The sequence below is a fragment of the Centruroides sculpturatus genome, unplaced genomic scaffold, assembly GCF_000671375.1.
Source record: "Centruroides sculpturatus isolate CEXI.00-Female unplaced genomic scaffold, Cexi_2.0 scaffold3, whole genome shotgun sequence".
NCBI lineage: Eukaryota > Metazoa > Arthropoda > Arachnida > Scorpiones > Buthidae > Centruroides > Centruroides sculpturatus.
Window position 1 is genome coordinate 1763269 of NW_019384366.1, and position 12310 is coordinate 1775578.

The 12310-nt window shown below is 27.8% G+C and overlaps 1 protein-coding gene across 1 annotated transcript in view; it reads left to right on the forward strand.

Annotated features, from left to right (window-relative positions):
* Nucleotides 1-12310, forward strand: part of LOC111642595 (protein enabled-like) — a 49811-nt gene that overhangs the window by 27244 nt on the left and 10257 nt on the right. Inside the window, exons 15-20 of the mRNA XM_023388959.1 lie at nt 1171-1265; nt 1370-1403; nt 1588-1700; nt 3909-3992; nt 4097-4130; nt 4315-4427. Of these exons, the coding sequence (XP_023244727.1) occupies nt 1171-1265; nt 1370-1403; nt 1588-1700; nt 3909-3992; nt 4097-4130; nt 4315-4427 (473 nt within the window). The remainder of the gene's footprint in view (nt 1-1170; nt 1266-1369; nt 1404-1587; nt 1701-3908; nt 3993-4096; nt 4131-4314; nt 4428-12310) is intronic.

Genomic DNA, 12310 nt, shown 5'->3' on the forward strand with positions numbered 1-12310 from the left:
TGTTACCTTGTATTTACTAGATTTACATACAAATAATAATGATAAATGATGATAAAATAAAAAGCTTGTGTTTTGTTTGTAAATTGCTTATTTTTTCATTACATTGAAGTTGTGGATTCTATCAAACATTTTTCTACAGGATGTATGTACTGTATTTTTTTAATGTGACAGTCTTTGAAGCATATCAACTGTGCAAAAAGAGGGCTAAATGTACTCGACGTTAACAGTAAATGCTGTTTTATTATGTCGATATTCCACACTAAAAAATGTGAGAGTCAGGGAATTTGGACAAAGTTGGTCAGGGAAAGTCAGGGAATTCAAAACAAAAATTTGAGTAGGAACCCTGTATATAATCCATTGTACTGTTTGCTTAATAAGAAGTTTTGAGAATAGGAAAGCTATGAAATTATGAGTAGGAGAAAAAGGGATAGGAAAATACATTACTAGTCCCATTATTAATGTAGGACCAGATCTTTTGTTTGCTAAACACAGTGTCCACTAAAGTCGGATTTCACTGTTAAAAATAAGAAATGTTCCACTGATTGATTAAAAAGTGTAGTAATTATAGGTTGAATTGTAAAAATAAATTTATGCTTTGGTTTAGTCTTTATGACTAGAGTAAGGAAGGAACAAAAATCAAAATCACAGAATGTACTTGTAAATTTCTTTGAATCTTTATTGATTCAGCTTCGAAAGATTATAAAATTTTATTAACTAAATGTATAGAACAGAACAAATTATTTTAAAATTGGAGTAAAATTAATTCACAACTTTTATCATAAATGACAATATAAATATTTTAACTTTTGAGTTTTAAATTTAACTTTTTTAAAAATAATAAAATATATATAGTTTTATAAAACAAGAATACAAATATATATTTTCTCTTCAAAATATTTTTTATGTAATTGTAAAATTTTACAAATAGTTTGTGAAACAAATTCAATGATTTACTTTTGTTGACTTTTCATAATCACCAGCACTTATATACTAAATAATTTTAATTATTGATGCTTATTCACTTAAATTGGTTATATATTTATTGAAATTAATAAAATTTTATTTTAATTTAACTTTTAGATTTATTAAGAAATTATTTATATATATTTTATTAGTGACTTTTTATACTTTATTAATTATGATTAACAATTTTTATACATGCTTTACTAGGGAAATGAAGGAAATTCTTCTGTAGAGCAAATTCGTCCATCACTTGGAGGAATGGCAAGTATGATGGATGAAATGGCCAAAACTCTTGCCAGGAGGTGGGTTTCATGGTATAAAAATAAATTACTATAGAAAATTTATTAAAAGATTAGTGATTTTATATGTTATTTACAGTTAAACATAGCAAACATTAATTTTTCAGAAGAGCCCAAGCTGAAAATAACCAAAGCGGACAGGTATGTACAGTACAATGCATTAATTTTCATTATTGTTTAAAATAGTTTAAAAATTTTCAAAAATAAATTTACAATTAATATGTTTTGTGTAAAGTATTGATGCTCTTATTAATAGAAATTTTTATAACAATGTTTTTTGAAATTAGTTTTTTTCTTTCTTTGTTTGTGTGTTTTTCCTTTATAGGATATGGAGACATTAGATAAAAGGTCATGGGAAAGGCAGTCATCATGTAATGAAAATAGTCCTAGCAAAGCAGTTTCTAGTAATGGACCTGAATCACCAAAACTTGGTCGCAGGTAAGCTCATTTCAAGAATTAAGTAAGTTTCTGTATCAGAATTCATATATTTTAATAAAAACAAAATTTAAAATTAAATACTTAAACATTCAAATATTTGTAATAAATATTTTCAGAAATCATTGAAAAAATATTACAAAATGAACAAAAATTAGATTTGATTTTAAACTTTTGTATGATGTGATTTTCTTTTTAGAAAATAAAGTAAAAGTGAGAATAAATATAATATAAATTAATATACAGGTATACCTTGACTTATGTCATTTCGAGTTACGTCATTCCCGATTATACGTCGTTTGTCAAAAAACTATATGGAAAAATAAAAATCAAGTTTAAGTCATTTTATTTGACTTTACGTTTGTCCACCACAAATATTGAAGTTGTAATATCACTAGAAAAACATTTAAAGCACACGAAATCATATTAAAATATATACATTTACAAGTATATACTGTATTTACAGTACATACATTCGTAAATTTAGATTACTTTTTTCTGTATATTAAAAACTAAAATTTATTTGTTTGTAAGCTTAAAATACATCCTTATTAACCATATATTATTAAAAATTCATTAATAAATAAAATACAGAATCAGGAATGATAATTTATGGTTTAGCCTAGTGACAAGTAGATTTGGAGACAAGTAAATCCGACTTACGTCACCTCTCCTGGATCCAATTACTGACGTAAGGCGAGGTATACCTGTATATGTGAAATTTGTTAAAAATAAATATTTTTGGAACTTTTTACCCCCTTCTTCAGATTTGTTCAGCAGAAAGAAATAATATTCCAAAGTAAGCATCAAGTATAAACAAAAATTTTTAAATTCTAAGAATACATATTGCATAATTTCAAATAAAAAAATTACTTCAATCCGTTGACACCATCTTTCACGTCTAGTATTGGAATGGATCTACTCTGTTGTAATGTCTCCTCACCTGCCCTTTGACAGTGTTCATAGCCAAGAATCTAAATCAGCTTGCCACATGCTGCACAATGCTTTGCATATTGAGGTGTGGTAATTATGATTAAAAAAACTTTTTTGACAATCCCTACTACTTTCAATGGTTTATATATTCATCTATGTTTATTACATATTTGTCAAATTGGAAGACTTTGTGGGCAGCCCTTACAAATCTGTACCAACACAATTTCTTGATGTGGTAGAAAAACAGGGCAATCAGATTCAGTTAAAATCCAAATCTTTATATTAGATAACATTCTGTTAAAATTTAAAACTATATCACATTCAATTATATGGTATATTATAATATATTTTACATAATACCAAATAACAAATTCAATGTGGCTCCATGCAAATTGTTAAAATATTTTTAAAAATGTAAAAAATAATTCATCTTAAAGTATATATCATATCATAATTTATTTTAAAGCACTTAATATAGTCTATTAATAAGTAATTTCTTCTTTACATACTTTTAGTATCCATTATGTTTGTATTCTGTCATAATAGGCTGAAGAGAGAAGTGAAGTCTCTCCCAAAATCATTAAAATTGTAAAAAATGTTTTGTTAATAAAATAATTATTAACACTACAATTTAAAAGCCTCACTATTGGTGTATGACAAGTCTTAAAACATTTAATTAAACAAGAATTCAGCTTAGTTAGTTAGAACAGAAGAATAGTTATATAAAGACATAAAGCTTAAAACAAGTTAAAAAATAACAATCTAATTAATAAAAATCTAATTGATTTTAGTAAGAGCATTATTATTTATATATTAATTCTTAATTTAAAATATTTGCAATAATTTAACAAAACACTTATTAATGTTTTTGAAATACTAACCATATTTGAACATTTTAATAGGAAAATTTTTAACCAAAAGCATATTATTACAATAAAATAAAATTCTACAGTAAGTGAAAATGAGAACAATTATTGATTGATCTATTGTAGTTAACATAACAGTATTACTTAAGGACTTCTAGCCTGTTCCAGCAACAAATCAAATGTTGTTTTTGACTATCTAAGTAGCCATCAACTGATGGCTACTTAAATAGTTGAAAACATTTGATAAACAAAGAAATTGTTGCTGAAGCAGGCTAGAAGTCTTTAAATTTTACATATATTTTAGTAAAGAAGTTTATTGTTCACAGTACTATAAGGAAGTACTGTAAAAGTAAAAATTAAAAGTTTGAAGTTGAATTTAGTAAATTGCTTTTCTTTTTACTTTTGTTTTACTTTATTCTTCTGTAGAGCAAATTCGTCCATCACTTGGAGGAATGGCAAGTATGATGGATGAAATGGCCAAAACTCTTGCCAGGAGGTGGGTTTCATGGTATAAAAATAAATTACTATAGAAAATTTATTAAAAGATTAGTGATTTTATATGTTATTTACAGTTAAACATAGCAAACATTAATTTTTCAGAAGAGCCCAAGCTGAAAATAACCAAAGCGGACAGGTATGTACAGTACAATGCATTAATTTTCATTATTGTTTAAAATAGTTTAAAAATTTTCAAAAATAAATTTACAATTAATATGTTTTGTGTAAAGTATTGATGCTCTTATTAATAGAAATTTTTATAACAATGTTTTTTGAAATTAGTTTTTTTCTTTCTTTGTTTGTGTGTTTTTCCTTTATAGGATATGGAGACATTAGATAAAAGGTCATGGGAAAGGCAGTCATCATGTAATGAAAATAGTCCTAGCAAAGCAGTTTCTAGTAATGGACCTGAATCACCAAAACTTGGTCGCAGGTAAGCTCATTTCAAGAATTAAGTAAGTTTCTGTATCAGAATTCATATATTTTAATAAAAACNCAAAATATTTATTCTGTTGTAATTCAGTTTTTTTTTTATGTTTAATGCTTTTTTTAATTTTACAGGAAACTTATTTAAGTAATGTTTTTTGTTTTTGAAAGGATAGTTTGACATTCAAAAATCTGACCATCCAGTTCCTTTAGATTTTCAGCATGGATTTTGGAGCACATTTTCAAATTTACTGCATTGGTGCGCCACTGTTTTCTGGAGGCACCTAACCAAAATTCTGTAGAATTGTTTTATTTAGTTGATGAACATTAAAATTTCATTTGCTTTTCATTCAGTGTTTAATTTTCTTTCTTTAAAGGATTATACAGGTAGTCATTTACTGTTAAATAATACAGCATATATAACCATAAAAAATCCAGCATTTTCAAAAATCTGGCACTCCTTAAGATGATGTTGGATTTTTGAATGTCAACCTGTAGTCTTTATCTTAACGCTTATAGAATAATTTAAATGTATAAAATTTAAATTAAACAAATGCATAAAACTGTAATTTTTTTTTTTTTTTTTTTTTCTTGAATCAAACACAATTTAAGTAAGCATTAGTTAAATAAATTTCTTAAAAGGTTCTAAAGGATACTTGAAATATTGAAAAATATTTTAAGGATACGAATGAATGATAAACTTAATTTTACTTATTAAGTAAAATTAAGTTTATCATTCAAAAATTAAATACTTTTATTTTTATATTTATTAGCACATAAAAATATTTTAATTAATTTAAGATCTATTAACAGGTAGTTATAAATTGTGCCATATTAAAAGGATTAAAGTATAACCAAGCTACTCCAACTTTTCATCAATGGCGAGATAACAGACATGTTTATGGCTTAAATTTCAGTAGTCGTGAAGATGCAGAAGCATTTGCTTTAGCTATGTTCAGAACTCTGGAAATTTTAAATCAAAATAGTAAATATCTTTAACATTTTTAATATTATTAATATAATAAATATTTAAGTCTAAAAATTATCATATTTATTAATAATTTTTATTCTTAGTTTTTACATTTTATTCAATATTACATTCATATCATAAAGCTTTATATAGTAATTTATAATTTTATTATATACATATTAGTGAATAATAAAAAATCTAATCATTACTAAAAGTTTAATATAATTAATAATAATTTTAATTTTAGGTTCTACATCACCAAGACCACCACCACCTCCACCACCACCACCAATGCCATGTCAGCAACCAATATACCAACCTGATGATTATAATAACGAACCAAGAGGATGGTAAAAAAAGTTTACAATTAAATAATTTATTACCTTTAATGTAAAGTCATCAAAATTTGCAGTAAAATTTAAATGTACAGTGGGTGATTGGTTAACAAACAGTTCGGACTACAAACAAATTGGATAATGAACAATTTCCTGAAAGATTTTTTTGTTTGGATAACGAACACCTCACAGAACAAACACAAGAAGAAGCGACGTAATATAATGAATACCAATTGGTCTTCCCTTGTTTTCAGGCAACAATTTGAAACTTTTCAGAGTGCAGGAGACGTTGGCATCGATGCTCAACCTGGTATATACTGATCAGATAGTATTCCTCTGAACTTTGAAACTCTCCCTTGTAACTTCTCCAGCCTTTTATTTTTCTACAGAAACAATTTTTTATAGTATTCACGAGACTGTCAGATAGGCACTCATTAAGTTTTGCATTGGTTTTATTTTCAAAAGGTGAGAGTATAATAGCAAAGGTAGAGAGTGGGCAGATGTATGTTGCTGGGTAGTATGGCTTGAACAGGTCTACAGTAGATCGCAGTTCAATCTTATCTAAGAAAGATACAGTATAATCAAGAAGACTCAAGCAACTAAAGGAGCAACAAAAATCACACCTGAGAAATAATAAAGAACATTGAAGAGCTCATAATAGAACCTGAAATGGATCTGATGACAGAAGAACATCAAGAAACTCAGCAAGATATGTTTTCTTCTGAAAAAGAGGAAGTCAAAAGAGGACCAATGCTGACACCAGCTATTTACCACTTCAGTCATTCAGCCAAGATGATGAGTTGAACCAGATGATAAGACTCTCATTCCAACAAGAACATGAAAAGAGATGCAAAAGATAATGTAACTGAATCAGATGATTTGAGTTAACTATGAAAACTTTAATTATTTCAGATGTAGATAATTAAGATATTTCTTTCAATTTTTACCTCCTCCTCTCCTGTTGCAGGATAATAAACCTTGGCTTCAAAAACACAGGGAATATGTATGTTTTAAAAATAAATGCCTCCAAGGTTTAATCAAGAAAATATGCTAGTTACAATTTATTATCCTACATTTGAAATGGCAAGTGGCAAGAATCTAATATACTGTACTGCAAACAAATAACATTTAAAACACTGATTGAACTGATACAATTGCATGCGTTATTAGTTATGCTATCACAGTCTCAACTTATGGTTAATATAAGATATATGTAGGCTTATAAGATAAAAATATAAGGTATATATTTTTAAACTTATATGTTTGGGAAATATAATTTTTATAACATTACATTGCTAGTGATAATATCAGTGATTACAATAACTGGATTCTACTGTATTTTTCAAAATAAAATTATTAAATAAATACATAAAATTCAATCATTGTAGTATTAAATAGTTATAATTAGTAAATATTTAAATTTATAATATTAAATATTTAGATTCTTGGAAGTTAGTAAATAATTTTATATTCTAAATAAAAGTATTTATTTAAGCCTTTTTTTACTTTAGGCCCTCAAATGATTGTTCTGTTAGAATGGCTCCACAGCAATCAGCACAGCATATGAATAATAATAGTAAGTTTGTTTTTTTTTTTTTAATTATTAAATGTAAGAATTTCATATGAATTTAAAAAAATCATATCTGAGGAAAACAATGATTCCCTACTACATACATGGTGTCCCCACTTAAAATCAGCCCAACTGAGATGGAACATTAGTGAGGTAAATTTTTAGGGAATATTTAGAAGGAAAGTGTAAAAGACAATCCAGAACTATATGCTGAAAAATGTGTGTGTTTATATACATACATACATCTACAGTCATATCAGTTATAATGTGCACAAAGGAATTCATTGCATTTGCACATTACTACTGTTACTATATTCAATTCTAATGATCAACCCTATTTCACTAACAATGGATGATATATGTAATTTCTAAAAATTTTAGTATATAGGATGTATTCTCCATTGCATTTAAGTAGACACACTAATTCTTTCACAGTGTTAATACAGTTGAAGACAGGCCAAATTTTCTGCATATTTCCACATTTTTCAATTTATTATAGTAAACTTACAATAACTTGGAATATTTAGGTGAATAGATGTCTTAACTGAAAACAAAATGAAGATTTACTTGCAATAACCATGAACTAGTAAAAATCATAAGTACGGTTATTGTGAGTAAATCTATGTTTTATTTTCAGTTTTAACATATTTTGATCAAAATACCCAAGCTTGTTGTAAGTTTGCTTCATAGATATAAGAAACAAATTTTTATTGTATAATAAAAATAAGAAATAAAAATACTTAATGGAACAATTGATTTAAGTGTTACTATTGTTTGTATACAGTAACACTTAAATCAAGTGTTCTAAAGTATTGCATACCACTTGAGTTTATATGAATGAGCAGAATAATGTTAATAATGGAGGTGTAGCTTATGATGGTGGTAGAGCAGTGTATTAGCAATAAGTAATGATAGATATGGAGGAAAAATAACTGAAAATAAAAATGAGCCTGTTACTTATGCCAGAAAATAACATAATACTGTACAATATTGATAATGCAATGTTGATCTAACATTTTGTAACTTTACATTACTTAAGTTATTGTACCCATTAACACTAAATTTAGCAAAAACCATTCATTTTGTAGTGGAGTTACAATACTTTAAAACACCAGTATATGTATATAAAGAGTGTCCACTTAAATATCTATCCAGGAGCAAAAGAGATCTTTCAGTATAGTTTAGGTCAGATTTTGGACTGCAACAGACACAAATATATCAGATATTACATTGTCATGACTTTCATCCATTCCTCAACTATCTGCAATTACAACAACATGCAGAGGATGCCATACAATGATTTGAGGAGTCAACTTGATGTTGAATGTACAGCATGATGAACCACAACTCCTTCAGCACATTTTATTGACTGATAAGGCAATTTTGGGGAATGGTCCATAAATCCATGTCACAATGTGCATCACTGAGAAGAACATGTTCCATGATACACATGACATAAGCAACACCAAGTGCATTTTACCCTAAATGTGTGGTATAAGATTTGGAATGAGCAGCTTCTCAGGCCTATATTCATTGATGGATGCCATTGCACTCTGAATAGTAGTGACTGGTATCTGAACATCCTAAACAAAGCAATGGATGATTGGTACTACTGCAGATTTGGTACCAGTACAATAGTGTGTCACCTTATTCCCAGACAGACATGCATCAGTGGATTTGAAGGGTGACTTAATAATTGCTGGATAGGATAACATGGCTCTTTTCCACAGACTTGACCCCTCTGAATATGCATACAGCATACATCACAATGCATTCACTCATGCAATGCTGGAAAGATCTCTTTTGCCCCTGGATAGATGTTTAAGTAAGTGGACACCCTGTATTTATGCATATACAGTGGAACTTGAACACAGTAAACTTTAATATAATATAACCTTGGTTTTATTGAACCAAACAGTCTTGTCCCAGCAAATCTGCTGCTGCCATCTCATATTAAATTTAATGACCGATTCCAAATTAAATTTTAGAAATGTCTAAATTATAAATTATTTATTTATAATTATTAAATTTAATACAAGATGGAAGCATAACTGTCTACCTCTAGTCAAATTAATTAATTTCTAATATTTAATTATAGCTTGTACATATCCCAAGAATTTGGCATATTGTTTGGCTGTTTGAGACATATTTTTTCAATTTTCTTGTTTTCTGCAAATCAAACTTGCATTCCAGGTTGGTTCATTCTGTGCTAGAAGAAAAGATGATGATGATTCATGCTTCTTAACAATGCATATTGTATAATTTTCCTTGAGTAAACGTTATACATAAAATATTTGAGTATTTTTTTCGGCAAGGAACACATTATTGTATTTTACATTAATTTATATGGGAAAAATTGTTTTACATTATGAGTAAGATTCTGGAATGAATTACGCTCGTTAAGTGAGGTTCCACTGTAATAATACATTCTCCAATTTTTCTGTTTCTTCCAATTTATTTATTTTATAACAACAACAATAATTATATCCACAATAAACTACTAATGGAAGTAAAATGAAGGAAAAGAATAAATATTTTAAATAGGTCCTTTTAAATTGCTTATCAATAAGTGTCATATTTTTTATACCACTTTGGAGATACAGTAAAAGATATACACTGGTTCAGATTATGCAGAGATGTTATTTTAGTTCTAGCAGTTTGTTGAATTTATATATTATATATCAATACTTCTATATATCAACAATACATTTATGTGGCTGATTGATATATCAATATATCAATCATCCACATGCAAATATGATTTTAAAAATATTTGCATTATTAAAAATTGCAAATAAAAAATTTGTTAAATCTTCATGTCTAAATAGTGAAAAGATTTAATAAAAGAAGGAAAAATTAATACTAATAAAATTTGAAAGGATTATTGCTACTTCAAAACCTTTTTTATTGATATTGATGTAATTAATAAATATTATCATAAATTTGAAACTAGACAGTTCTTTACTTTTAATTAATATATATATTTTTAATTATAGTTTCTAATCAACCAATAATAACACAACAGACACCTACAACTAACGGTATTTCACCTGGTAGTGCTGGCCACCACCGAACATCATCTGCTCCTCCAAATTCTGCTCCTCCACCTGCTCCACCACCACCTCCAGCACCACCAATGAGTGCACCAGCACCCCCACCACCGCCTCCTCCTCCACCTGGTCCAAGTATTCCTTCAAGTTCTGTCCCTGTTGCACCACCACCACCATTACCAGGGAGCAGTGCTACATTACCACGCCCCAGCTCAAGTTCTAATTCCTCAGCAACAGCACCTGTGTCTCTTGCCTCAGCTCTTGCTAATGCTAAACTGAAAAAAACATCATCACAAAAGGTAATAAAATTTTATTACAATAAGATTTAGTCATACATTAAAATATTACAATATCATAAATACTTTATAAATTTAAGAATGTGCAATGTTGTTTACTATAAAAGTATCTAAATACAATATAAATATTCTTACAAGCAAACCCTTATGTAAGATAACTTTTGTAGTTATATAAATCAAATACTATAATATAATAGAAGGGTTAGAAGTACGAAATAATCTAATAATCTTAATGTTTATTCTTATTTTTTCCCAGACAATGCTGGGCTTACCTGCTAGTTAGATTTTAATGCAATATATTTAACTGATTATAATATTAAGACATACTTCCATTGTATATTGCATCTCATTTGTAAAAATGCAATTTAATAAGAACACCTAAAATTTGAAGTTTAGTGAACTGGACAGTTAGTAATCTTTATTTATTCTTTATGAAAGAACCAGCACCCGACCTGATGCAATATTTTTACTTAATTTTACCAATGATGATATGCATTTTAAGTTGTTTGATTAGCTTCAGCACTTCTCGTCTGTCATCTATTTTCTTAAATGAAATTTCTGTCTTTATCTTCTATAGTTAAACATATCCCTTTCAATGTTATTTCTCTTAAAAAGAAATCTAATATCTAAGTCACACATCTTAATGAAACTGCACTTATCATTTTCAACAATATTTACTTAGACAAGATTTTTTTAATCCAAAATAAGCATTTATGTTCTAAAATCAATTTGTGCCTTCAAATAATAAATTGCATTGTACTGTACATCAAAATATTACATAATTTTATTTATTTGGAAACCTAAATTGGTTTTAGAATAAAAATGTTTATTTTGGATATAAAAATTCTTGTTCAAGGAAATATTGTTGGAAATGATAAGTGCAGTTTTATTAAGATGTGTGGTTTGGAGATTAAACTTCTTTTTATGAGAAATGTTGTCAAAAGAAATATATTTAACTATATTAAGAAATAGATATTTGAAGGGGAGTGCTAAAGCTACTCAAAATGCATATCATTGCAAAAATTATGTAAAATTGTTGCATCAGGTCATGTGCTGGTTTTGTCTTCTTTATAAGAATAAGTAAAATTTTTTAAAATGCCAATGTCTAAAAATGGACCTATGAAAACTTCATTTGGTAAGTTTAAGGAACAAAGAAATTCTATGAAACTATGCACTGAAGATAAGCATATTTTTTTAAATATATTTATCAGAAATATATACAGGGTTCCTACGCACCTGGAAAGTCAGGGAAAGTCAGGGATTTTCATTATTTTTTGAAAAAGTCAGGGAATTTGTCAAAAATTGTCAAAAAGTCAGGGAATTTGTCGAAAATTGTCAAAAAGTCAGGGAATTTGTCTAAAATTGTCAAAAAGTCAGGGAATTTGTCGAAAATTGTCAAAAAGTCAGGGAATTTGTCTCCTTAACTGCGTTGTTGATTTCGTTTGCTGAATATAGATGACCAATCATAGCCATACGCAGGCGGCAAGAAGTAATGCTGCAATCTTTAAAACCCGAGATAACTCGGGAAAGTTCCATAGCGTTATATAAAACTCGGGCATTTGGGCCCTCCGAAAAAATTTTTGTTTTTTTTGGATGTTTTTTAAGTCTCCAAATTTTTTCAAAAATTTTTTCCCGCGCGAAAATATTTTATCGCGATTTTAATATACCT